The 26,717-nt window shown below is 52.8% G+C and overlaps 10 protein-coding genes across 10 annotated transcripts; 6 read left to right on the plus strand and 4 right to left on the minus strand.

Moving 5' to 3' along the window:
- Positions 1-405: 405 nt before the first annotated feature.
- On the plus strand, positions 406-1,949 carry NCS54_00165900 (Squalene synthase; the record flags this gene model as incomplete). Its single annotated transcript, XM_053147281.1, has 4 exons — positions 406-461; positions 514-1,567; positions 1,620-1,781; positions 1,833-1,949. 4 exons carry the CDS (start codon positions 406-408, stop codon positions 1,947-1,949), a joined length of 1,389 nt encoding a protein of 462 aa, XP_053003256.1.
- Positions 1,950-3,060: 1,111 nt separating this feature from the next.
- NCS54_00166000 (Hypothetical protein) lies at positions 3,061-4,554 on the minus strand (the record flags this gene model as incomplete). The annotated part of the gene is made up of 4 exons (XM_053147282.1): positions 3,061-3,230; positions 3,287-3,482; positions 3,533-3,835; positions 3,895-4,554. 4 exons carry the CDS (start codon positions 4,552-4,554, stop codon positions 3,061-3,063), a joined length of 1,329 nt encoding a protein of 442 aa, XP_053003257.1.
- Positions 4,555-8,230: 3,676 nt separating this feature from the next.
- NCS54_00166100 (Hypothetical protein) lies at positions 8,231-9,176 on the minus strand (the record flags this gene model as incomplete). The annotated part of the gene is made up of 3 exons (XM_053147283.1): positions 8,231-8,424; positions 8,482-8,583; positions 8,636-9,176. The coding sequence occupies 3 exons, from the start codon at positions 9,174-9,176 to the stop codon at positions 8,231-8,233; spliced, it is 837 nt and encodes a 278-aa protein (XP_053003258.1).
- Positions 9,177-9,607: 431 nt separating this feature from the next.
- NCS54_00166200 (Hypothetical protein) lies at positions 9,608-10,399 on the plus strand (the record flags this gene model as incomplete). The annotated part of the gene is made up of 1 exon (XM_053147284.1): positions 9,608-10,399. The coding sequence occupies one exon, from the start codon at positions 9,608-9,610 to the stop codon at positions 10,397-10,399; it is 792 nt and encodes a 263-aa protein (XP_053003259.1).
- Positions 10,400-10,803: 404 nt separating this feature from the next.
- On the minus strand, positions 10,804-12,327 carry NCS54_00166300 (Choline transport protein; the record flags this gene model as incomplete). Its single annotated transcript, XM_053147285.1, has 1 exon — positions 10,804-12,327. The coding sequence occupies one exon, from the start codon at positions 12,325-12,327 to the stop codon at positions 10,804-10,806; it is 1,524 nt and encodes a 507-aa protein (XP_053003260.1).
- A 704-nt stretch (positions 12,328-13,031) lies between these two features.
- Positions 13,032-13,886, plus strand: NCS54_00166400 (Acetoacetate decarboxylase; the record flags this gene model as incomplete). Its single annotated transcript, XM_053147286.1, has 1 exon — positions 13,032-13,886. The coding sequence occupies one exon, from the start codon at positions 13,032-13,034 to the stop codon at positions 13,884-13,886; it is 855 nt and encodes a 284-aa protein (XP_053003261.1).
- A 2,460-nt stretch (positions 13,887-16,346) lies between these two features.
- NCS54_00166500 (Hypothetical protein) lies at positions 16,347-17,077 on the plus strand (the record flags this gene model as incomplete). The annotated part of the gene is made up of 2 exons (XM_053147287.1): positions 16,347-16,815; positions 16,872-17,077. The coding sequence occupies 2 exons, from the start codon at positions 16,347-16,349 to the stop codon at positions 17,075-17,077; spliced, it is 675 nt and encodes a 224-aa protein (XP_053003262.1).
- Positions 17,078-20,521: 3,444 nt separating this feature from the next.
- NCS54_00166600 (Hypothetical protein) lies at positions 20,522-22,439 on the plus strand (the record flags this gene model as incomplete). The annotated part of the gene is made up of 2 exons (XM_053147288.1): positions 20,522-22,130; positions 22,180-22,439. 2 exons carry the CDS (start codon positions 20,522-20,524, stop codon positions 22,437-22,439), a joined length of 1,869 nt encoding a protein of 622 aa, XP_053003263.1.
- Positions 22,440-22,947: 508 nt separating this feature from the next.
- Positions 22,948-24,336, minus strand: NCS54_00166700 (GPI mannosyltransferase 1; the record flags this gene model as incomplete). Its single annotated transcript, XM_053147289.1, has 3 exons — positions 22,948-23,238; positions 23,302-23,578; positions 23,630-24,336. The coding sequence occupies 3 exons, from the start codon at positions 24,334-24,336 to the stop codon at positions 22,948-22,950; spliced, it is 1,275 nt and encodes a 424-aa protein (XP_053003264.1).
- Positions 24,337-24,686: 350 nt separating this feature from the next.
- On the plus strand, positions 24,687-25,620 carry NCS54_00166800 (Hypothetical protein; the record flags this gene model as incomplete). The annotated part of the gene is made up of 3 exons (XM_053147290.1): positions 24,687-24,925; positions 24,983-25,000; positions 25,050-25,620. The coding sequence occupies exons 1-3, from the start codon at positions 24,729-24,731 to the stop codon at positions 25,618-25,620; spliced, it is 786 nt and encodes a 261-aa protein (XP_053003265.1). The 5' UTR covers positions 24,687-24,728.
- Positions 25,621-26,717: the final 1,097 nt, after the last annotated feature.

Below are 26,717 nucleotides of genomic sequence, written 5' to 3' on the forward strand. Positions count from 1 at the left end.
CGCTAAGCGGAGTGTCACAAAACGCAACACGAATACGAGTGACAGCTGCACGCGTGTGAGATGCGCGATTCATGCAGAAAGCGCGAAATCTTATTCTAGTATCCGCTATATCACTCTACAAGGATCGGCCACCTCCACCTCCACCGTAAGAAATGAGCTCTTGCTAATGTGGATTTACCCGGAAGAGTGGGTGTCCAGATCAATTCTGTCCTCTCTCATCTCTCCTTCTTCCTCGCGCAGTTGATGGCGAGCAACGCAAAACGACGTCTTTGGGGTCAACGGTTGCAATTGGCATAAAAACTTTGCTTCCTCCCACTTCCTGAGTCGACTCGGCGCACTGTCCATCCTCTGCTTCTCCCTTGAGTTGCTTGTCTCGCCTACCCGCTCACCCCTCACGCCGCAAAAATGGGTGCCCTCTACTACCTCTTCCACCCGAACCAGCTTCGGTCCATTATCCAATGGTGAGACCTCTTCCTGCTTGCTTCTATCGGCAGCTTCTAATGTCCTCTCCAGGAAGGTCTGGCACGATCCTGTCCACAAGCGTGATCCCAGCACCGAGTCCCCCGAGCTGCAAGAATGCTTTCGCTACCTGAACATGACAAGCCGCAGCTTTGCGGCCGTCATCCAGGAGCTTAACCATGAGCTTCTTGTCCCCATCACCCTCTTCTACCTTGTTCTCCGTGGTCTGGATACTATTGAGGACGACATGACTCTCCCCCTGGACAAGAAGATTCCTCTTCTGCGCGAGTTCCACAACACCATGGAGCAGGATGGTTGGCAGTTTCATGAGAGTCAAGAGAAGGACAAGGAGCTTCTTGAGCACTTTGACGTTGTCATCACTGAGCTCAAGAAGATCAAGGCTCCTTACTATGAGATTATCAAGGAAATGACCATCAAGATGGGCAATGGCATGGCCGATTATGCCCAAAACACGGAGATGATCGAGAATGGCGTGCAAACAGTCGACGAGTATGAGCTTTACTGCCATTACGTTGCTGGTCTCGTCGGCGAGGGCTTGACCCGCCTGTTTGTCGCCTCGGAGCTCGCCAACCCCAAGCTGGCTGAGCGCCCCTCACTGACCGAGTCAATGGCTCAGTTCCTCCAAAAGACCAACATTATTCGAGATATCCATGAAGACTGGGAGGACGGTCGAAGATGGTATCCTAAGGAGATCTGGAGCAAGCACGTCGACAAGTGGGAGGATCTCTTCGATCCCAAGCAGCGCACAAAGGCCGTCGAGTGTGTCTCCGAGATGGTTCTCGATGCTCTCAAGCATAGCGAGGAGTGCCTGTTCTACATGGCCGGCATCAAGGACCAGAGTGTCTTTAACTTTGTTGCCATTCCCCAGGGCATGGCCATTGCCACACTGGAGCTCGTCTTCAGAAACCCCAACGTTCTCGAGAGGAATATCAAGATCACCAAGGGTGATGCCTGCCAGATCATGTTTGAGTGCACTCAAAACCTCGTCACAGTATGTGATGTCTTCCGGAGATACGCACGGCGAATCCAGGCAAAGAACGACCCCAGAGATCCCAGCTATCTTGCCATCAGTACGCAGTGCGCCAAGGTATGTCTTAGTCTGTACCATGTCTGAGAATACCCTCACTAACCCGCTTCAGATTGAGCAATTTATCGAAACCCTCTTCCCCCGACAAGATCCCAAGAAGCTCGCCCTGGAGAACAACCAGAGGCAGAACAAGGAGCCCACCATGGACCCTGGTGAGGCCGTTGTCCTCTTTGGTGTCGTCATTGCCAGCTTGCTCTGCATTTCTGGTCTTATGGTATGTTGCTACATGTTCTAGTTGGGAACTTGGCCGACTAATACTTCATAGATTGGCACTGCTTGGTTCTTCGGCGCCAGGTTCGACAACATCTTCAAGGAGGCCAGTGTCTTCCTACCAGGTGGCGAGAAGGCCACACCCCTAGTTACGGGCCGTGACGAATTGTAACACCATAATCCGCTGGTCGAGTTGTTTGGTCTTTCATGTTTTATGCCAGAACCTTTTCACGATATCCTAACGTACCCATACTTGACACAGATCTCCCATGAGAAGGGGATCGAGCCTAGGTCGCATTGCCGGGCGTTTACTCTTTCTAATACAACAAGCAGCGGCGTTGTACAGCGCACGCTGCATTCCAAGTTTCGCCCAGTCCCCCCCGTTGACGTGGTGTGTGCGTTCTCAGCCTGATACCGGAGCAGTATGCTCCAGCACGGATGTCAAATTGCAATCCAGTCCTTTCATGACTGTGGTTGTGCCGAAGAAGTGCTAAAATCGAATCCCATTGCTCTCGGCCTCAGTCTTTTGGCGAGGCGCGCCGCAAGTTCATCTCGACGTCTCCGGACAATGGACATGCGGCGGCGAGCGAACATACCGTCATTCCATTTTACAATATATCTGTGACGCTTATGCTTAATAGAGACCTGCATTTTAGGCTTGGATCTACATGTGCACGAGACGGACTTCGAGACAAGCGTCTGGGCTCTGGTTTTGTCTTTTCATGCAGTTCCCTGTCACTTGAGGGCCTTAGCTGATCTGATAAGTAATGGGTCTGCTCATCGTGCCCCAGGGGTCTCGGCCCTGCGTTGAAAGGTTACATCGTGGCTGTGGCCTCGCTGCAGGAGTAATCTTCCGATCCTGCATGTCCAGCTGTGTCCCTGACAGCTGTGTCATCGCGTCGGACAAGAGAGGCCTCAGTGTCGGACATGCCGTGTCGTTCCGTCTTGGCTACGGGCCGATGTCAACAGCTGCTCGCCTTGTCCTAGTCTGGCAGATCATAGTTGTAGTCGTTATTGATACACCGTCTACATCCAGTTGCCTTTTCCGGTCCAACTCTTGGCACACAACGAGCAAGTGCGATAGATCACAAGTGTGTCTACTGTTCTATATTACATATTTACACGCATGAATAGGCATGAAATATCTCAGGTTTGTACGGAGGTGGGCTACCAATTATCCCTGAAATTTGTTCTTCTTTTTTCCCTGGTAATCAAAAAAAAAAAACGTCCCGCTTTCCCATTGTCCCTGGTTCCCCATGGTGGTTGTGCTGCCGTGACTGCTTCTATTGGTTGCCGTTGTTGGCGATGAGGTCGGTGGTGTCAGGAGCGTTGTTTCGGACCTTGGCGCCGCTCTGCTGGGCGAGGCTCTTGATGAGCTCAACAACGCGGCTGGGCTCCTGGACGTTCTGGAAGCTCATAAGGTAGGCAGCGAGACCGGCAACGTGGGGAGAGGCTGCAGCAGGTTAGCATTATGGTGGCGAGCACGACAGGGAAGCAGTTGAAACATACCCATGCTGGTGCCGCTCAGGGAGGCGGTAGCGGTGTTGGAGTCGATACCAACGCTGAGAACTTGGACACCGGGAGCATAGATGTCGACGTCCTTTCCAAAGTTGGAGAAGGAGGCTCGCACGTCGGTGGTACCGTCAATAGCACCGACGGTGATGGCGTTGGGAGCAGAGCCGGGGGAAGTCAGGGCGGTATCTCGCTATTGCCTGTCAGTCCTTGCTCTTCAATAATGGCTCAATGTTCACTCACGTTCTCGTTGCCAGCAGCCACAACGGGGACAATGCCAGCCTTGAAGAGAGCCTCGATGGCGCGGTTGATGGCCGCGGAGAAGTCACCACCCAGAGACATGTTCATAACAGCCTTGCCCTTCTTTCCTCGCTTCTCGACGTCGTCAATGACGAACTGCATGCCCTGGAGAACACCAGAGTTGCTGCCGCCGCCCGAGGCATCCAGGACCTTGACAGCAACAAGCTCGGCCTTCTTGGCAACGCCAAAGGTAGCACCAGCAATGGTACCAGCGACGTGGCTACCGTGTCCGTTCTCATCATCGTCCTTGTCTTCAGTCAGCCAAACATATCCTCTCACAATGCGCAAATCATCAATATACTTACGACGTTGTTAATGAAGTTGCCTCCAAAAGTGGCACGGCCCTCAAACTCAGTGTGAGTTGTCTTGATACCGGTATCAACCACATAGGCAACAATGCCCTCGCCAGCGCTGTCGTCAAAGACATAGGTATCCTCGTTGGGCTGGGCGTGAGAAAGACGGTCGAGACCTGGGGGAGCGTTGACCTGGGCAATGGCGCCGTTGAGCTGGACATGGGTATCGGCCTCGATGTAGGCAACTTCGTCAGCATCGTAAAGGTCCTTGATCATCAAATCGTCGGCGTCGAGGGACATGGCTCGCCACTTGTTCATCTTGAAGGAGTTGATGGTGGTGGAAAGGTTCAGGCCGTTGAGGCCTCGCTTGTTGAGGTTTCGCTTCTTGATAGCCATGGCAAATGAGGCCTCCTTGGCGCTGATGGCATCATCGTCGAAGTCGTCGTTGTTGAAGACAACAATGTACTTGTTGGGAATGATGTTCTGGGCATCGGGGTTCGAGACCATTGTTCGGAGGAAGGAGCTGATTCCAACCTTGCCAGTGACCTCCTCGGGGACATCAGGGAGGGATTCGGCCATATCCTTGAAGCCAGCCGACAGATCCAGAGGGGCGGCGGCGGCGAAGGGGGCCGAAAGGAGCAGGGTAGCGAAGAGACTCTTGAAGATCGCCATGGTGATGGTGTTTTTAACTGAAGATTCGTGGGTATATGGGAAGAAATATGCTGGAGCGCGAAAGTGAACTGGTTCCAGCCGTTTCACTCAAGTAGATAGATAGTTGCTCGGTCGTCTAAGAAGTCGATATCGAGTCAAGGAAGAGAGCGGTGCCTTGGATGGCAAAGCAGTAAAGGAATGAGTACTGAAACTGATAGAGGAGGCAGGCGATCAACGCTCCTCTCGAAACGGTAAATAATGAACGGTCGAAAGTAGGTGCGCGATGCACTGTTCGGGAACAGTCAAAGGAGGGTGATTAAGGAACTGTCTAGCAGCACAAATCCGAAAAGGGAAATATCAGAGAGTGAGATAGAAACAAGGGAAGGGAAAATGATGAACAAGAAAGTAATTGAAAGACAAAAGGAGACGTCTTCCACAATAGGAACCCGAACAAGAACAATAGAATGAGAATGGCCGTCCAGCAGCTGTGATGCGCGGGCAGGCGTGGATTTAATAGGAGAAATCGAACAATGGCATTTGGGCGCGAAGCTGGCCTCTGACTGGTGGCATCTGAACCAGGTCCAGGGCCAGGAGAGCCGCAAGATGCATTGGATGCATGGTGCCCGCGGGGGACGACGGCCAACGTCTGGCAGTGGCGCCGCTAACGCTAGGGGTCGTGGATCCAGGGCTTCGGTGTCAGGGACAGGGGCTCGACCATGTTTAGCGCAGCAGAGCGTGCGACCATGGTCGGAGAGTCTCTGCCAAGTCAAACTGCCCAAGAGCCCCTTTGCTCTACTGTACTTGAATCGTAACCTCCGGCACAAGAGGTTGCAGTCGAAACTTGCACGCTTCCCTTGGTGAATCGCGTCGAAACCATTCCTGCTTTATGACGGTGTTGGCAGTGTCTGTTATTGTATGAGCGCCTAGCGGCAGCATCGACTGATTGGCCCGCCGCGTCTGATTGCTGTTTCTCAGATCCCTTGGGGAACATGACGGCAGTACCAGCTGATGGGTTCGTGTCCCCGTACTTGGCCGTCGTCAGCTGGCAAAGCGTTGGGTGAGAGAAGCTGTTTTTGTTACCCACAACCGCGGTACCAGGCCCATTGCCGCCAATAAGACGGGGCCAATCCGGCGTCGTCAGTGTCTCAACCAGATGCCCGCGCGTCAAAACTCTGTTGCCGACGACTTTCCTTTCTAAAGAGCGGCAAACTCAAGGCTCAAGATCTGTGATTCTTCCTCGGCATTCTGTAGTTATTTCCCACTTCATGCGGTAGCTGAATCGAAACCCAGCGTCCATCAGCCTCCCAGACTGAATTTGGGTACAAAACCGTGTCGATCAGATCGAGCCCTGGGATGCAATCAAAGATATGCAGCCTGCGTCATTGGCAACGGCAGCAGAACCGTCAAGCCCCTTGTTTGAGAGGCCTTGGCATCTCTTGGGCCTCTGGTAGAGGCGCAAACTCGTTGGCGGCCGCCACATCCCAATGTCACCTCGACGCGGAGGTTCCACTCATTGGAAACCAGCCCAAGAATCGGCGCTTGGTGCCCCTGTAACTGCCCGGCCGGGTTTTGAAACCAGTGACACTGGGCTTTTGCTCTGGCGTCTGGAGCTGCCAGGCACAGATGGATTTGGTTGGCTCCCGTGTGCCCTCGCCGCGTGGCGCCTGATCTCCCAAACATGCCTTATTCATGCCGATTCGAATTGCAGTCTTTTCTCGGGCTAACAATTTGGCTCGTCTGTCGTCTAAATCATGGTGATACATTTGGAAGGTTTCTGTTTCGTTTGGTGCGTATCGGGAAAAATTCTGCATCTCCCGTCGCCTGCCAGGATCTCACTCAGCTTGAAGCCCCTTGAACGACAGGCCCTGGGTCGCTCACCGTTGAAAACAACCGGGGGTTGTTTTGTCCGTCCAGAACTGGCTTCGAAAGCCGGCCACAACAGACGAGGAAGCATTGCGGGGGGCTCCGATAGCCCCGGCTGGTCGGGGTGTTCTGCAGGTCACGGGCCATGCTTGTCTCGAACAAGGCCGGGGATCGAAGGTGTTGTATCGAATTCTGGTGTGGCTCTTGACCAAGACCGCCTGGAAGCATGGGGGTTGGCGGAAATGGCCCTGGATCAAGAAGGCGACCTTCTTTAACGAGACGATTGGCAGGGGGTTTATTGTGCCCTGACCCTTGGACGGATATTTTCGTCATGCAGTGATGTGAGGCAGAGGACGGGGTCTGCACGGGCGAAACAAGAAGCGAAGACTTCGGCTTGTGGGAGGAACGCTGAACCATGCGCAGGCTTGCGAATAGCCTCTTTTTGCTAAGGAGGTCAGGTTGTCAAGGAGAGGTTGGTATTTTATTGATCAGGGCCTGGCTGTTTGACTCCCATCACGACATGTGACTAAGCTGTGTGAAGATGATTAACGGAAGGACCGCCCCAGGGTGTTTTAAGCATACCTGCCTCCCTTAACGTTAAGTCAAAATACGATGCCGTCTTATCCAGCCCGATGGAGGTAAAACCTTTTCCCCCGATCAAGAATCGCATCTGTTTCAATGTCACTTGATGAAACCCCGAGGTAATAGCATCTATAAACAAGAGACTCCACGTCGGTCCAGATCTCGTCGCATAATTCTGCTGTCTCATCTCGACTCACTTGGCGCCAGGGGCCCCTGTGCCAGAATCCATCGCTCACGGAACGTATAGCACAATGTGCTGCTGCAGGGCCCAAGATATGGCCACGCGAATTTTTCCCCCGTGCCGAGCCGGTTACCTGGCTCATGAGATCAACGGTTTGGCGGGATAGTGAGACCAGGGGGTACACGTGACCCGCTGCGTGACTTGGTCCCGGGCTTCTCTGACGCCGCGCACTTCAATTACGAGGCATCCAATCCAAACATCTGCCATCTGTCAACCATTCCAAATCATACTCGAAACCGCTTCTTTTCTAGCTTTTGTTTTACCAGCCGCCCGCTAAAACCATGCCAGGAGGATGGCGTTCAGGACAGAGCATGGCGCCTTGATGTGCAAAAGTGCGGGAGAAACAATCCCCTTGCGGCTCGTGGTCATAGCTTGACACTTCCAGAGCGGAAACCCGGCCATGAAAAAACTACCCCTTAGTCAAACTGCGCTCGTAAAGGCAGGGTTTGGTTTGCCTCGGCCATGACCTGTGGCTTGTGTGGGCAGATGGTGCAGACGACAGATGAAACCGATAATGCCTTGAACTCAGTGTCAACCTTCGGTCCAGCCCAATGCAGAACTACGGCAAGTCGCTCATCAATTCTGCCTCCAAGGACCTTGTTTAAGCTAGGGCCGGTTTCCAGGACGAGCTTTGGTGGCAAGTCATCTCGTCCCTATTGATGCTCCCGTCTTTGTTCAACCCACCACCCACCAGAGCAATTGTGGCAGGCACAAAAGTCTCTGTCGTAATTGAATACTCTCGGGGGTCTTTCGATCGATACCTTTCCTCAGATGCCGGACAAATTCGAAGAATCGATAGATCAACCGTTCGATGAAATCATTCTAGTATTTGTAAGAATCACTGAGGTGGCACTAACAAGAATGACCAGCGATATCAAAAAGAACTGCCATGGCTGATCACCCAAGACCACTTTAGCTATTAGATGTCTTGTGCTGCTGTACATCTGACGAGGCACATGCCTGATGCTGTCATCCAGACACCCAAAGTGAAGTGCCAGACAAGTTTGGTTTTTACGCTGTCATATAGCCACCATCGACTGGCAACGCAACACCTGTGATCCATGCCGCCTGGTCGCTAGCCAGAAAGCAAGCCGCCTTGGCCACATCGTCAGCAGCTCCCAATGATCCCCAAGGATGGAGAGCAACGGTAGCAGCGCCCAGGGCCTCATCTTCCAGCATGACGCGATCCATTTCTGTCTTGACGACTGCAGAAAACATGAAAAATTAGTCAAGAACAGATGTCCGGAGATGCGGTGACTTACAGCCGGGACAGATGGCGTTGGCGTGGATCTTGGACTGGCCGTACTCACGGGCGATGCACTTTGTCATATGAACCACGGCCGCTTTGGAGGTAGAGTAAGAGACTATTGGCAGAAGAGTTAGTGCTTAGATGAATACATGCTTGTATGGACCAACTGTGTTCAATCTCAGGTTTCAGGCCGTAGACGGACGCAATATTGATGATCCATCCTCGGTCGCCCGTGGGCCATGGCTCCTGACGAAGGAATTGCCGAATGACATATTTACAGCCCAAGAATACCGATCTGGTATTTACGGCCCAGGTAGTGTCAAAGGTAGAATCATCCGTGTCGGCGATCAGCTTGGGTCCTAGCTTTCCGCGAGACTCGAGAGAAATGCCAGCATTGTTAACAAGGACATCCACCCTGCCAAAGGTGTTCACGGCGGTGTCAACGAGAGACTGGACATCGTCGGAAGAGGAGACGTCGGTTCGGACAAAGATGGCTTTGCCACGTGCTTCTTGGTTGATCAAGTCCACAGTGGTGGTTGGCGTGCTCGGGGTATCGGGGCGAAGATCAGCGCAGACGATTTTCCATCCCATCCGGCCATAGTTGAGGGCGATGGCACGGCCGAGGCCAGAGGATGCTCCAGTGACAATGGCAACTTTGGAACTCATATTTGGGATTTGAAGTTGAGGAAATGCACATGGGCTAGACATCTACATTGAACTATCAAAAATCTCAATAATGTGTTTTAGTAGGTGGCTGATAAGGAGGCCAAACCATGACAACCATGGGATCACTCCTTCAAAGCTCGCATTTTGGCCAAATTAGGAACAGCCCGGGCGTCATGATGGTACTGTGAGGGGTAGTTGAGAATCTTCCATTTGGCACTCAAATAAAAGACTCGGACTTACTCCAAATGGAGTTAGCAAAGCCATGAACAGATTTACGCGCAGAGATATAAGACAATGAGAAAGGATGTAATCGATTGTGGGAGCCATTTCTGCGATACTCTGTTACTATATGTTGACATCTACGGAGGATTATTCTACACAGCTTTATTACACGATTCCTCGTTTGCCGCACTCTCCTTTCAACACCAACTCCTTGCCCAATTCTTAATCACGGAATCGTATCATCCATCATCATGGCTGGCGAGTTTACCGGGAAAGTCGCTCTCGTCACGGGTGCGTCAGGAGGTATAGGGTATGCCTGTGCTAATCTCCTTGCATCTCGAGGCGCGAGTGTGGCTCTACTGGATCTTGCGGATACTACAGCCCGAGCTCGACAACTTGAAGACCTTTTTGGTGTACGGACACTGCCTGTTCGGGTCGACGTGACCAAGAGTGAGGTGGTGCAAGACGCAGTGAGAAAAGTTGTGTCGTGGGCGGGCCGTCTTGATATTGCCGTCAATGCAGCGGGCATTCTGCCCAAGGGTGCCAACATTGATGCGACCGATCCTGCTAGCTGGGCTGCGGTGATCAATGTCAACCTGAATGGCACCTTTCACTGTATGCAGCAAGAGATCCGAACCTTTCTCGAGCTTGGGGTGCCAGGATCAATCGTCAACCTCTCCTCGGATGCAGGAACCATTGGAACGATAGGATGCGCAGGTTACGTCGCTTCCAAGCATGCAGTCAACGGCCTCACCAAGACAGCGGCGCTGGAAAACGCAAAGAAGGGCATACGTGTCAATGCCGTGGCGCCTGGAAATATCAACACGCCCATGCTGAGCCACCTCGGTTTGTCTGCCGATGAGCTGGCTCACGCGACTCAGCCATCAGGCAAGCTGGGCAAGCCTGAAGAGGTGGCCGAGTTGATCTGCTTTTTGCTTTCTGAGCGTGCGGAGTTCATGACTGGGTCTATTGTGGCGATTGATGGAGGTACTACGATTGCTGGCTTCTCGAATGGTGATGCATCGGGTGCATATATTGGGTAGGATGATGGAGATATGCTCCATGAGACAGCGATTAGAAGAGAGAAGCACGCAAATGCTCTTGTCAATCTTGTTGATATCCCTCCTGGTGTTATTCAAAGGTACAGGTTAGGCTTGAGCACAACTGCTCGAGGATACATGCACCTTTACCGCTGGGATCGGATTGGCTGACGATTGACCCACAGGAGAGACCCTTGTATATTGATTTCTGGAGAAGAATACTTCTCCTTTGAACCTCGATACAATGCTTGCAACTGTGAACCGTGCCCTGTTTAGCAGATGTAAAACATCTCAATGATAGATGAAGGGGTACCGGTTGAGCATGAATAGTAAAATTTTCAAGTACTTGACTAATTCAAGATAGAAATTCAACAAATCCTTGAGATGCAAGCGCCTCGTCCCCAAGCTCAGTCATACTGCTCCGGCTCTGGAGTCTGGTACTCTTTACGACCGAATGCGACCCAATACACCAAAGCATAGAGAAAGACACCAACAATGACACAAGACACATAGTTCATCAGGTCTGCTTGGACCGGGATGAAGGAAGGGAAGCAGTAGAAAACGAGCGCGATCAACGTCCAAACCAAAACGACAATGTTGGCAACCAAGCCGAGCTTGGGAAACCAAAAAGGACCTGGCGTGATTCTTGACCGGCCATGCCACAAAAGGCACGCGATGCAGGTAGAGTAGGTGATGTACTGAAGAAGAATACCGCCGGACACCAGGGAGTTGAAGGCAAGCTGCGAACCCATGTAGATACATCCAAGCACGGCAGTCCAGCAGCAGCACCAGATATGGGCGTAGATGGGGGTACCGTATGGTTCGGGGGCAATCTGGGAAAGGAATCGATGGAATGGAAATCCCTTGTCCTTACTGAAAGCCCAGGCGATGCGGGATTGCCAAGTGTGAATACCAATGATGGCACCGGCTGCGGAAACCAAGACGATACTCTGCAGACCCAAGGCCGCGGCCGTGTTTTGGCTGAATGCATCATAGAAGATTTGTAACGAAGGCGTCGCAGAGTTGACAATGGTTTCGACAGAAGGGGCCGAGAGGAACAGTGCGAGAATGATGGGGAAGCCGGTTGCGGTGCCCAGAGCTACTGTGACAAGCAGGGCTTGAGGGATGTTTCGTCGAGGGTTGGGGACCTCGTCGGCGAGATGTACCGTGGCATCGAGGCAGGAGAAGGCCCAGTTGGGGGCATTAAGGCCGATCAGGAAAGCCACACCGTTGGGCCATCCCGAGATGTTGTACAAGTTGACAAAGAGACCTTCGCCTGTCTGCTTGTGGGGGCTCGCGGCCAAGATGCTAACAAAGACGACGGTGACGGTGCAGACGGTGAAGGCGAGGAGGAAGCGACTGACCCAAGGGAGAACGCGCTCGAAACAGTTGAATGAAAAAGCCAAGAGGTTCAGGACTTGGAACCCCACGAATCCCATCCATGGCTTGTATTCAAAGTCGGGGTGTGTCAAAGAAACCATGGCGAAGATGGTGGTCGGAACCGCGAGACAGACTGAGGCACAGGTGCATACAGCCCCAGCCCACCCAACGATGCCGGTGACATAGGAGAGGAAGCGTCGACAGCTCGGGGGAGCCAAGACGGCAACCCAGTAATATTGACCTCCCGAGTGAGGTAGAGCTGAGGCAAGTTCCCCTAGGCTTATGGCAACGGCGACGGCAATGATTGCCATCATGATGAAGCCGTAGATGAAGAGCGGTGGACCACCGAGGGCAGCACCACTGGCGAGACCCACGATGAGGGTGATGGCCGTGTTGGTGATGGAATGGCCGATGCCCATGGCTGTCCAAATGGTAAAGGGCTTCTCGTGGATATTACGATGTTGTCCGTCCATGATGGACATGCTGGGCGACCGCTGAAGCTGGTCGAGCTGTTGGCCCTTGTGTTCTTTGGTGGGAGTTTCTGCATCCATGATGTTCTGCCACTTGAGGATACACAGCCAAGAGGAAATGAATAAAGAGATGCAGAGGAATGGGTGTTGTGAGGAGGACGTTTGCAACTGAAGGGATGAAGGATGACTGGTAGCCGCCTTCTTATCCAAATGGCAAACTTTGATTTATCAACTAGAACTATCAAGTAAATCACAAGATTCTAGCCCCCTTGCTGTTATCAAGACCGGATCTGTGATAGCAAGCATTCGAAGACTGGGGAAAACCTGGAGAAGAATCCATCCGTACCATTCGGGGTCCGGCTGGCCGGGTCAGTAGATAGCACACCACGCAATAGTTACCATGACAATGTTACATGGCTAATCGTATTGGTCCCCGGTGTTAGTTGGAAACGACCGAATCGCTGGGCCCCAAGGGTCTGGCACCTCGCACATTGGCCAAATTGGGTTAAGGCCCGGGCCCATCCCCATGGGTCGGCATCACGAGAGGGTGGATGGCGGATATCATGAGAGAGATTAGACGCCCTCGCAATTTTTCCATAATAGTCAAGAAAATAGGCCATTTCATGATGGACATCAAAGTCTATAGTCTGGGTATAAGAACCTTGAGTTGAATGGTCATGGTTGTTGCCCATGCTTGACACAACTTGGTCACTTACAAGCAAGTCTTTTCGCCTGCCACCTCAACTCACACCCAGCGAATAAAAAAAAAAAAAAAAAAGTCAATCATGTCTTTTATTGCCTCTCCGGAACAGGTCCGCGCCTTTGAGGAGTTCTCCTCCAAACCCTCCTTCTCCCAGGAGGCCATCGTCATCGACTTCACCACTACCCCCGAATATGTCCGCAGTGTTCTTCCCCCAGGCCTAGAACCAGGCGACACTCCCACGGGACACATCCTCATGTCTACCATGGAGAGCAAGCTGTGCGGCGAGTTCGACTGCGCTATCGTGAGCTTGGACGTCAAGTACCGCGGCAAGGCCGGCACATTCATGCTCGAGATCATCATCAGCAATGATCTCCCTGTCACCTGGGGCCGTGAGGTCTGGGGTGAGGCCAAAAAGACTGGTACATGCCGTCTCTGGCGATCTGGAGACTGGCGCTATGCCTACGCTGAGCGCAACGGTGTCCGTCTCCTCGAAGTGCAGGCAAAGTTTGGCGAGGACCTCCCTCCCCGCGTCCGGGACGCGATCAACTTTGAGATAAAAGCGTATCCCCATTCCCAGGGCAAAGGTCTTCAATGGGAACCTCTCATCAGCACCCTTGAGGTTCGAGAGCACGACGTCCACCACTCTGTTGGCGAGGGCCGCCTGACCATCCGGGGCACCACTGCCGACCCTCTCCACAGCATCCCCATCCTGGCCGTCAGCGAGTTTAAGTATACCACTGGCCGAGCCGACTATACCGTGGTCTCGGTGGATGAGCTCGGCGTGGGCGAGGCATACTTGCCCCATCTGATCGGCCGGCACTACGAAGATATCCGAATCCACAAGGTCGGGGCTGAATGGACCGAGCTCAGGGATAAGGAGGAGGAGCAGGAGTCTTTCCCCGTGCGGAGGTTCAACACTCCGGGATTCAAGAACTAAATGTACCTGGAATACGCAGGAATTGAGGTCCAGCTTAACTTTAGGATAGTGGTGCAAGACAACCTGGTCTTTCAGATGTCTTGAAACAAGGAATAAAGTGCGGCCTGCCCTGAGAGTTTGATGTCCGAAGAGTGATGGGATGTGTGAATGAGCGAGAGTGTCTCACGGCAGGGTTCAATAACACGCGCTGGTGCAGAGACCCAGGTCCATGTCAAGCTGCGTGTCAGAGTAGAAGGATGTTGGTGATATTTCTGCCTCTTATCGCTGTCTGCACATCGGTTTTCAAAAAAGGACCAAAGAAAGCCGAGGATAGAAAACCAATAAAAAGGCCTCCATGACATCGTCTTCTTTATGAACCTAAGTTGCAGTACGTAGTACTTGATCGGAGGTCACGGCGCTAGCTGACCGGCTTCCTTCCACCCCACCCCGATGCTCCGGCCGAACTAACTCCTCTCCTCATCCACACCATCACTCTCAACTCACCTCTTCGGACCCATATCATGCATGCCATGCGCCCATCAAAACAGAATCGGACCAAGTCTCGCAGCGGGTGCGAGCAGTGTAAACGCCGCAAGGTCAAGTGCGACGAGAAGCGGCCAGTGTGCACACGCTGCCAGCTCCGTCACGAGACATGCACCGGCAACTTTAGCCACGATGTTTGGCAGATCGAAAGGCCTTGGATATCTCAGGAGCGCGCCCCCTCGGCCCCTAGCGCTCTTGAAAACGACACCCTCAGGCATTGGTACGACAGCGCCTGTCTCAGTATGGCCATCTTCTACCCGCCCGCGAATCCCCTCTCGCATACTCTTTCTGGCTGGCTGCGGCACTCCAAAGCTCTAAGACATACACTGGAGAGTGTATCAGAGGCCCATCAACAGCATTTCTTACCAGACAAGTTGTCGTCTGCTCTTCAAACCAGGGGTTTGGCCATCTCATCCCTGCGCAAGGAGATCGATCGGTTGCAATCATCACAAACAAAACATCAAACTCTCCTTCGCACCACGATACTATCTTCCCTGATACTGTTTGTTTCTTCAGCTTGGCTGGATCCTTCTGGAAAAGACTCTGGCATCATCTTCCTCAGCGGCATAAGCAATACTGTCGAGTCTCTGGCCAATGCGTCGCCGACCGACCCTTTCACATTTTATCTCTTCGGCTTGTACCTTTACTGCGAAGCCTTCTCATCCTTTCTGGTCCCTACGGGGAGTCCATATCCATCTACCGCTTCAGTTCTAAGAGCAGTTCAAAGACAGCCATTCGATTCTCTCATCCACCCCGTTACCGGAGTCTCGAGTACTCTCTGCCCCCTCATTTCAGAGGCAGGCCAGTATTTCCGCCGGGTTCTTGACTCGGGATCCACGTTTATGTCAACCTATCGAGACCTGGAAAAACGTCTGCGCGACTGGGAACCCCCCGAGGCCGCGCCTAAGCAGGAACGGCTCCTACAGCTAGCTGAAGGATATCGCAGTATTGGCCTCATCATGCTTTACCAGGCCAACGCCACACAAGGCCAAGGGACCTCTGAAGGTTCGTCTTTGACAGAGATGGTGCTTGAAGTTATGAAAACGTTGAGGTATGTCCCCGACGAGGATCCTTTGCTCAACTGGGTGGGACCGCTGCTTGTCATCACCGGCCCTGAGCTGCCTGCGACATTTGTAGAGGAGAGAGCGTTGGTGGAAACGTTGTTCCAGAGGCTGGCGAAATGGACTCGTATTCAGACGTACAATCGTGGGTTGGAGCTTGTGAGAGAAGTTTGGAAATTAAGAGACCTGGGGATTGAAGTGTCCTGGTTGGAGGTTATGCTGGATCAAGGAATATCCTTGGCAATTCTGTGAAGCTCCATAGTCACTTCGCTAGATGGTTTACTAACATGCAGGTCATTGGCTATATTCCCTATTCTGTGACGCTGCGGTGTTGATGTTTTTTGTTGATATTTGCACTCGCCTTCTCAGTCAACCAGAGGGTGTTGGTGAACTGAACACTGGCACCATATTCGTCATAAGAGCCATGATCGAGACGTTGCGGAAACATCAGGATCTGTGTGCTGATGCCTCTAAGGGAGACTTGACATCTGCCCGGTCGCCAAGCCATAGCTTCTTGGTTTGCCTGATGTTTCATAGAACTATGCTCTTCAGTCGTTCAAGGCGAGTCGACCCGCCCAGAATATGCATCCTTGCGTGCTAAGACCAGCAGTGCATGCAATGCTACTACGGCCCTAGACGGATCTCCAGGATCATGACAAGACGCGGGTAATCTCTCTCCTTCTCCCGGGAGGTTCCACTTTGAGTCATGTCCCATGCATCGGCATCGGCATCGGCATCGGCGCCTCCAACATGCAACTTGCACCAACTCACGGGGTTTAGCTTGAGCATAAAGGGCAACGTTTGGACCTTCAGCTGTGTTTATTATCTATAAGTTTCAATCAGTTCTCATCAACCTAACTACAGCTACGACGCCGAAATGCCTGACTATTCAGTAATCGAAACAACCTTGGACTCCATAGTCGCCTCTCCCCGCACTTTGGACCTTCTCCGAGACCTTCACAAGCAAGCACTTGACGAGCCGCCATATGTGAGCACAGATGGTCCCGCCTCGACGGCTCTTGACAAGTTTGTCGCCTTGGACCCTGATAAGTGCGCGTTTGTCTACCTTCTCCTGCGGTCTATGCAGGCTCGCTTCGTCGTCGAGGCGGGAACGTCGTTTGGTGTGAGCACTATATACCTGGCCCTCGCAGTGTCCCAAAATTCTGGCTCGCAGCCTGGAAAGGTGATTGCTACCGAGAATGAAGCGACAAAGGCGTCACGGGCTCGAGAGCACTGGAGCGCCGCTGGTGATGACATTGAGAAGTTCATCGAATTAAGAGAGGGTGATTTGCGAGAGACGCTGAAGACAGACCTACCGGAACAGATCGACTTTCTGTTGCTTGATAGTGAGTTGATCTTCCGCTCAAATATTCTCACGAGTACCGTGTTGAACGTCTTGTAGTCTGGACTCCTCTGGCCCTACCCACACTCAAGCTGGTTCACCCGCGCATGAAACCAGGTGCTACAGTTGTTGCCGATAATAACGTCGCTGCCGAGACGGGATACACGGAACTGGTGGCTTACCTTGAGGACCCCGCCAATGGATTCAAGATGTCGACGGTTCCTTATTCGGGAGGCCTTCTGGTCGCTGTTTATGTCGGAAACTAGGATGGAGCTCCTCGGAATTAGGGGTAATGTAGTTTACCGTGAAGAACTTAGAAAGCCATTGCACTTTCTTGGGAATTTGAACCATGTCCATCGTGTGCTTTGTTCCTTGAAAGATAGGGTCCCTGGAGAGGATGGTCTGTAACCGTTGCTAGCATTTCCGTAACAACTCGCTCGCAGAAAACCGTGACATATGGATAGAAAAGCTGTAGCATGAGCTCATCTACCTTGGCTGGAAGGTAAAAGGGGGCTATAGTGTTTCGATGTGGGCTGAGAATCTTTGACGCAGGATAGGGGCCTGGCGCCTCCTGGCAGCCCTTTTATGGGTTGCTGTCGTTAATGGGACTGACTAAGTCGACTTTTGGGGCATCCGTATGGGGATAAATAAGGGTCAATGCTCAGGAACAAATCAGCAGGCCCTGCTTCGGCAGGATGCCACCGGAAACTGACCAGTTGTCTCTTGCGACTGGGTACTTAACATTTAGGTAGTCGGCATTACCTATGGCGTTGGAGTCTCCCAAGTCCCTCTAAGACTGTTGCCGAATAGTAAAAGGCCTTCCGTCGGAGCCTCGCTTTCGGAGAATGAGTGCACTCCAACTCGCTCGTGGCAATTGTCGCCTTCTTGGCATTGGCGGTTGCGTAGGCAAAACTTCTTGGTCTTCGAATCGTGCTCTGTGTCAACTGTCTAACGCCGGTGCACTCGCAGACTTCGGAAAGATGGTGTGGCACTTCCGGCTCCCACACGATCTGTCGCATTGCGAAGAGTTCATGACTAGGGCGCTAGGGAAGCTCTATCAAAATCATGGTATCGTGACGGTTCTTGTTTCTGGGGAGACTGGGATCGGTAGTCTTGTCCTTGCTCTTGCGATCACGGCGGGTCACAAGGAGATGGGATTTCGCAACACTTTTCGACTTGTGGGCACACTTGAGACCCTCTTGATCTGCGTCTAGTGTAACAGTCAGCCTGAAGTCCTCCATGCAGTGTGGGAAGTTCGATGCAACCTTGGCATGCCGGCAACCCCTTCGCCTCGTATGGGAGATGGAGGAGTTGATCGACCAGCTCTTGCCTGGCCCCTGAAGGAAACTTGCTCGTATTTTTGGGTCCCATACATGATGAAGTGTGTGAAAGCCATATTTGACATTGCCCGAAGCCTGCCGTGAGCTGGACTCGCAACAATGTGAACACGGCGGAGGATAAAAATGTGAGATGTGAGCGATGATGTGATCCATGTGACAACCATCAAGATCTGGCTTTGACATTGGGATTGCCGTAACTAATGTTCTGGTAATGACCAAAATGGGAAAATGCACTGCATTGTGAGATTTGCTACACACCCAATCAAGAATAGGGCTGGTATGAGTTGATTCAGATATTCTTGACTCAGCGGCTCCTGGGTAGTCCTGGTGATGGGATGGGGACCTTGTTGACCAAGCAGTAAATGGTGACTCGGCCGGGCACGAATGCGGAATGTTTTATTGTGCAAAAATGTATGTCTCTAATGGCCGTTATTGTGTCTCTCTTCCGAGAAAACGGCCATAAGCCTCATTTCGTTGCTCTCTGCGACAGACGACATTGGAATGACCACCGGTAACCTATGCGATAGCCTGTCAATAGCAGCATCACGGACGAGGAGAACAGACCATCAGATCGAGCATGGCGCCGGCGCTAAGGAGGATCAGGGTCTTGCAGGGGTCATAGGGGGCCCTTTTTCCATGGTTCACCTGATACAGGCCTGGGTGTTTATCTGAAGGCCGCAAAGAGTCCAGCGGCTGGAGGTTTCGGCTTGAGAGAAAAAAAAGAGAGAGTCCATAAAAAGTGCCACGGATGATGTGACATGGAAGTTGGTGATTCAGTAGTGCATCTGTAGCGGCATTTGGAGCTGACCAAAGTGAGGCGTCCACGTTGTTGTTGATCGGCCTGCGTTGGCGTGTTCTGTAGATTAGACACAGGGCTGGTGGTAGGTGCTGTACTGTCCCGTGGGCGGAAGGGACCGAGGGGAGGGATTGTGTCATCAGTCAAGAAGCTCATCTCATCATCCGCCCCAAGAAAGAGAAGAGAGTTTTCAGAGCAATTTCGCCTCGGCTCGTTGCATCGTGTCGGTCTCCAAGAGGTGTTGTTAGTGTTGCCACGGTCCCGCAGGCGTTGCCGGTAACATCCACAATTCCAGCCCAGCCTGCGGCAGCCTCTCCCACATGCCTTCCTTCCCCCGTGGACTTCCTCCGTGGGTTGGTAGGTAATCGCCCCGCCAAGCACGCGACCTCTATTTTGATAACAAACCAGACCAAACCAACTTGACTCCAAGGCCAGGCCGGGCTCCGCTCCGCTATCAACAACGCTGCCTTACCCCCATGTCCATGCCCTTGTCCATGCTGCTCGTCCAATACCAGCTTCAGCATCACCGGGTCCTTGATGCTTCTTCTCTCTCGTCGTGGCAAGGCGCGTAAAGTGGCTTCGCTCGCATCTTCCAGGTCGTCAACTGCATAATACTCGACCAGATTCGGCGCAGCCAGGGACAAGCAGGAACAGCATTCGCATTCGTGATCCATCTGCCGCGTTTCGGGTACTCTTATTACACTTTTTCGACCCTCTATGGGTCTCTGCCGGCTTCCCCGTCAAAGGTCAAGGTCCTGGTCCCAGTCAAGGACGCACAGCGCAGCGAGGCACGCACAGCACAGCACTCACGCCTGCAGCAGCAGCAGCAGCAGCCCGGCCATCAGCAAGGCTCACTCGCTCTGCCACGCATATCACATCCCGGGTGCATCATACTACCGGGCAGTGCAAGCAAGCCGCCGACTGTGACCCGGCTGGGAAACCCCTCCCCATCCTTCCCTTCCCTTCCGGCTTGTCTGGGCGTCTAGGAGAAACCCGTCGGTTGTTGACCAAGAACTGGATGAATCAAAGAGGGGGCATCTGCTGCTAATTAACGCCTCCCACTACTAAGGTACGCAGTACATACACACTACTCGACCTCAGTCAGTGTCTTGCCGTCCTTGCCTCCGCGCTCCTTTCTCTCACTCATTCTGACTCTCATTCCCTCCCTCTTGTTTTTTTTTTTCTCTACTCCCGCTTACCATTAGTGTCCAAGAATCGACCTCTCGTTCGGCCTTCATTTGCAGCTTCGTTTCCCAAATCTCGCCCCTGGGCTCGGGTCCTGTTTTTTTTTATTGCGATTTCCCCTCCCTGGCAATTCCCCAAAGTCACCTGTTCTCCTCCCTCCCCACGGTGTCTCTCTCGTCTGTGTCCTGTGAACCGACTTCATTTTCAACCCTTGAGCCTTGGGCATCAGCTTTCTCTCTCCTCATTTACTCTGACTCGTCAACTACTCTTTTCTCGCTGCACTCGCCATATCCTGCCGCTGCGGTTCACGTCGATTCTCTCTGCGATGCTCCACGAGCCGGCCTTGTAGCCATCTTATCGAGAACCTTGATCCGCGACCCGATAGCGATATGGGAGACTCCATCGGCGACCCCATGGATACCGCCGATGACGGCCATAGCGACCCTCATTCGCCCTGCTCAGCCTGCATTACTCCCTCCGCCCTCCTACCGATCCGAGATGGCTATTCAACAAGGCGGAATGACCCCATCGACGATCCCCATGACGAACCAGACTCGGACGCCGAGTTTGCCTCGATCATGGCCTCGTCCATGATGACGGGCCTCCTCAACACTACCTCCAACCCTGTTTCGCCTGGCTCCTCCAGCCCGGCTCATGACCAAGCCAAGGGTTCCGACTTTGTCCCTCCGACGAGACCGAGTAGCACTCCATTTCCTCATCCCGACCGTCGACACTCCAAGCCTTGCTGCTTCATCGGCTCGAGATATGGCGACGACGACCAGCCTGCCACTGGCTCTCCTGCCGCCCTCGACAACGAGCCCGTATTCCTCCCTCGCCCTGTTACCGACTTCAACCAACTACCCATCGAGGTCCATGAGGCGATTCTGGATCACCTTTTTGGCTATCGGGTCTCGGCAACCTCACGGAGTTCGATGGCCGTATCTAGCATTACAAAGAGCTGGGGAACTGCGCTGAGGCATTCGCGAAGAAGGGAGCTGACCGAGCTGGCACTTGTTAGCGACATCTGGCGGATCCTCGTTCAACAGCGACTCTATCGTCACGTCAAGCTAAAGGCGACGGTTGATTGCCTCGAGGATGCCATGCTCCACCTTGCCTTGAACGACCACCTTCAAGCCTATGTCAAGCACATCGAGATTTGGTTCCCCGTCTTTCAGCCCACCTACGGCCCGGTTGCGCTGTCTAACACCTTGACGCTGCCCACCGTGACGATGGAAGGCCTGACGAACGCAACTTACACACTACCTGGTAACAATTGCACCTTGGAACAGGTATTCCAGTTTGTTGCTCAGACATTGCCTCAGGCCAGAGTCTTGACGCTGGAAGGAGGCGAGCGCCGCAAGGCTCCCAGAGTCCTCCACTTCCCAGAGCAGAGGATTGACCCGGCTATCCACAAGGATCTTACTGTTCTTGAATCAGTGCAGACTCTGGTGACCAGGGGCCAATGGAACCTCATGCGTGATGACCGAGATTTTGCGACTGTGCTAAATGCGCTGCCAAGTCTGGTCGAGTGGCAGGGCTCGTATAGTAAACCAAAGTCCAAGAGCTACATCACCATGTCCGAGTTCCTCCCTTACCTGCCTCGCCACATCACCAACCTCAACCTCTGCCTCGAGAGCGACTACCGTCGCGAGGGAGTCATGCCAGTCTTTTACTCCAAGGTGGTGCAAAAGACGCATATCTGCCTTAGAATGGCTGAGGCGCTACCCTCGTTGGAGCACTTTGCATACACCGGCCGTGTGTGCCATCACTTCTTCGAGATGGCGATGCGATCGACAGACCCTCGGACGTCGAGACTGAAGTCGATCGACCTGACGGTCAAGAACTGCTGCCGGCACATGACTAGCTTTCATGAGTCAGGGTCTGGAATTCAGGACATGGGTTTCATTGATGCCTTCGATAAGTTGGTGGTGTCAGCGATTCGATCTCTTGAAAAGTTTAAGCAAGTTGTGTTCTTGAGGATCCGATTCGTTGATTTGGGTAAGTTGTCTCTGTTACTGTGGGATGAGTTTGGCTAACCTGGATATAGATTCTGTCCTACCTCCTCTCAACCCCTTCTTTCTGATGCGCAATGGAGTTTGTTCCGGCGTCTGGAGCGATAGGATCTTGGCTGAAATGGGACGCGTTCGTCCGGAGGTCGCCTTCGCTGAGCTGAGCGAATCGTTCGGCAACATCGTCTACAACAAGGATGGCAGAATGGTGATAACACCCGAGCCACCAAAGACCAAGATCACGTCCTTGAAGCTGTCCAACTACCGATCCCTCGCAACGGGAATCACCATCCAATAACCTCCCAAGCCATGGGCCTCGCTACGAGCACGCATGTGCAACTATAGGAGCGATTACGAAGACCGAACACGATCTACTCGAATTTTTGTGCAGCATTTTCGACATGCTTTTTTCTTTCTTTTTCGTTTTGCAGAAGGCGTTTCTTGGAATCAGGTGGAATGAAGCTCGTAATGTGAACTACATACCCAGGGGTAGGACGGAACTGGACTGGACGGACCGGACTGCAGGGAGTTTGGGGGCGCAAGGATAATCATCTGGAATTCGATTTGTCGATATGGAATCTGAGAACAACTTGCTTGGGTGGAATTTGCTGAAGAACTGGACTATGAAGACGGGCAGAGTGTAACGCAAGGTAACCAGCCCATGGGCACTCGCCTGTATACCCTCTACGATTTTGCGATTTGGCACTATAATCGATGAATGAGATTGTTCAAAATGTACTTTGTATGGATTTTTAAATATGCCAAGTCTTGTATGAGAGTGCTTTCAACGTGCATGTAACATGCTCCTATTCAAGATGAGCCTTGACGGAAGAAGCAGCTGACTGGGGTACATCGGCCCCATCGCTGATGATGATACCCAAGATCCAGCAGTTGACAAGGAAGAACCCAAGAGAGGACAACCACAGGCCCGGGAAGAAGGTGCTGACGCCCAGGAATTCGAGCTGATAGCCATTCTGCAGCCATGCAACCTGGGACACGATCCAGAGGAGGAGAGCCGAGATGCCGAGCTTGGGGCTTCGTAGGAAGGAAGAGTTGGGGAGGTAGAGCGGTAGGAAGACCATGTACCAGAGGAAGTACTAGATACATCAATTGTTAATATACGGTGCGGTTTCCAGAGGTTGAGAACAGGAATTGCTTACCTGGGATGTGCAGACCTTGTTAAAGGTTACGAAAGCGAAAGTCTGAGCCATCATTGATGTTGCCAGATCACGCTTGGCAAGGGCAAGAGGGATGAGGACACAAGAGAGGAGAAGCTGAGGGAGGAAGGCGAGAGACTCGATGCGGATAGAGGGCGTGGCATCGGCGGGCGTTGCGGAAGTGAGGTACAGGAGAACGTTGTAGGGGGAAAAGTTGTGACGGTGATCAATCCGGGAGACATGATGGAAGTATGTATGAACAAGGAATGGTGTGCCGTAGCTAGAAAGAGTGAGTTGACTTGAAGATGGACATCTCAAGTTGGGGACTTACATGGAGTACATGAGGAGGTTGAAGCCCATGAAGGTGGCAAGGCTGATGAGGGCAAGCTTGACACGTTCTGGCGAGCAGAACTTGGTAAGAGTGTTGATCAGAGATGATGGTTGAGAGGTAGTCTTTGTAGGCTTTCCCAGGCGTTCGTCGTCCATCCACCAGATGATAGCTGGTGCGTAGATGAAGGGATAAATCTTGAAGTGTACGGCAAGCCCCAGAATGACAGCAGCGAGGCTGATCCTCCTCCGCTCGACAGCCCATAGAAGGCCCATGGTTAGAACTCCCAGCAAGCCTTCCGAGCTCCCTCTCGTACTAATGGTGGCCACCATGGGGTTCCAGAGCCACAACGCGGCGAAGCCTCCGGCCGTGGCCTCATCCATGCCCCTCCGCCTAAGAACGCGCAGCATGAGCCATCCTGCCAGTAGATCCGCCGCAGCAAAGACCAGCTTGCCAAAAGCAGAGAAGCGGACAGTCGGGAGGAGGAGCCAGGCTAGCAGAGGCGTGTAGCGGTAGGTGTCGCGGTCATAGGGACTTGAGCCTGAGGCAAGAAAGCGTGAGGCGTCGGTGAAGACTAGGTAGTCGATGTCTGTGTACTTGAGGGCCGAGTGGGCATCCTGGTAGAGGCCGTAGAAGAGGAGGATGAGGCGGAGTAGAAGGGAGATGAAGAAAAGGGGGGTTGTGCGGAGGAGGGGCGTTATGGAGGGCATGTTTGAAGATGTGAGATGAGGCCAGTTGGCGATGAGGTGTCGAAGCGATTGGGGAGTCAGGACGTGTAATTGCGCTATGCTAGGGTCATTGCGAGGAAACAGAGACTATTATTGTACAGATTTGAAGGGATTTGAAGGGATTTGAAGCTGGAGACGTATGTCCGGGTTGGAGATTGTGGTCCTATTGTTGATGGTGGCTTTGGACGTGGTGAATGAGGTTCCAAATCGAGACGCGGAAGCGGGAGCTAACAATTTCATCAGCGGTACTGTAGGTAAGCTATCCCTGTCAAACCCCAAACCCACACCCTCTAGCAAATCAGAGGCCCGCACTTGATCCAAACCAACCTCCAGCATCATCGTCACCACTACCACCATCACGAAAAAAAAAGAAGATGTCGAGCGGCGTTAAGAGAGATCGCGACGGCAACGCCCGTGCCAAGGGCCCCGGGGGGTACAAGCAGCAACAGCAGCCAAGAGGAAGGTTCCATGACATGTTTGAGGGGTTCCGCGATGAGCTTGATGAACACCATGATCGACGGGAGAGGATTGTGAAGGCTTCGCGAGATGTGACAGCCCAAAGCAAGAAGATGTGAGTTTTCTTTCCCGGTTACTTGAAACAATTTGAATCAAATGCTAACGGACCTAGTATCTTTGCCCTGCAGAGGTCAGCCAGCCTCCAGCCATCTCAAGCATGACAGCTCACATCTCAATAGAGTCAAGCAGCTCAACAAGGATTTCCCCCCCAACATCCAGCAAGACATGGACACCCGCCTCGCCGAGATCGCCAAACTCCTGGAAGGAATCGCCCCTGATCTTCAGAACGTCAACCGCTACCGCTACACGTCGCCGCTGCGCTGCCTGGAAGAGTTTGTCGAGGCCCTCTCGTTCGCGCACTACCTCCGCCACCAGAAGCTCATCACGCCCGAGGAGTCGCAAAAGGCCATGCCGGCTGACATTTCGCTGACGCCAAATGACTACATGTATGGTGTTTTTGATCTCTTTGGCGAGTTGATGCGTTTTGCTACCGTCACGACGGCGCAGACTGGTGAGCTGGCTGGCGTCGAGGACCGCAACATTATGGGTGACATCCAAGAGCTCGGCTGCGCTTTCGAGATTCTACCAGACGTTCCGACCAAGGACTGGCGCGGAAAGATGGGCGCCATGCGACAGAGCGTCAAGAAGGTTGAGAAGCTGGGGTATGGGCTTGTGGTGCGAGGGAGTGAGAGACCCAAGGGGTGGGTGCCGGACATGAAGGACGACGCTCCGGAGCCTTCCTCGCCTTGAGGGGGTAGCTTTTATGCACGAGTGATGAGTTTGTAGTCTACGGCCGAGTGCTAGGTTACCGTATGGGCTGTATTGTTCTGTGGAGGGTCGGAGATGGGTACGGCTAGCCTTTCAGGGGGTCCCTTGACAAGTTGACTAAGTATCATTGTAGGAAGCCACAAAGGCACCAGAGTATGCCTCGCGGGGCATTTTGAAGGCAACAAAGTCAAGACATAATGCTGTTATTGTGCAGGCAATGAATGCAAAGTGTGCGTCCATGAATCTTGGTATAGGCTGGGGAACATATCGGTCCCATACTTAGCACAGCGAATACAGAGACAAACTAGACGCGTGTTCAGGTTTGATGCTCCAACGTTCATTACTTCTCGTGTGAAAATCCAAATCTCTGGAGGATAAATAGGCCTGCTTGCCAATACGGAAGCTAGATCCAAAACCAACCAAGCTTCTTCACTGGCAGCACACACCATTTCCCATCACGCAGAACCGTTCGATATAATAATATCGATCAGAAGAAGCTAGAATTAACTTCTTGTGAGTCCCCCGCGCCAATCCGCTACCCGAGAGAATCGACAAGTTGTCGCTCTGCCACACCACGAAGGCACAATCTCCCCCATGTGCTCCATTCCCTGCTTGCTTGGCGGCCTACTGAAAATGGCCGTCGGCCATCTCGCAGAAATTGTTTTTCATCGTCTTCTGGCTAAAGCTGTGGATACAGCGTTGGAGAAGCTGTATGAGATGTGGAGGCGACGAAAGGCCGCCCGAGGAGAACCATCTCCGGATGACGCACCTCAACAGGATTCTAGCCCAGCCTCAGCGGCATCCGACGATGAGAATGCCTCTATGAGTGGCGTGGATAAGGAGGATACATCGAGAGATGTCGTGGGGTCGTCATCGGGCTAATGCTGGTGAACATGGAGATGGGGAAAGGGGGTGGTGGACATCACGGCACATTAAAATGATACTATTGTTTCTTGTTTGCCTTTGCCTCCATGGATGTATTTTTGCGCAGTAAACGAAATCAAATCCTTTGTAAGGATGGGTGCATGCTCTTCTTCTGAGGCGATCTATCGACTGGCTGGGAGGCATCACCATGCATG

Source organism: Fusarium falciforme, chromosome 1 (assembly GCF_026873545.1).
Source record: "Fusarium falciforme chromosome 1, complete sequence".
Taxonomy (NCBI): domain Eukaryota; kingdom Fungi; phylum Ascomycota; class Sordariomycetes; order Hypocreales; family Nectriaceae; genus Fusarium; species Fusarium falciforme.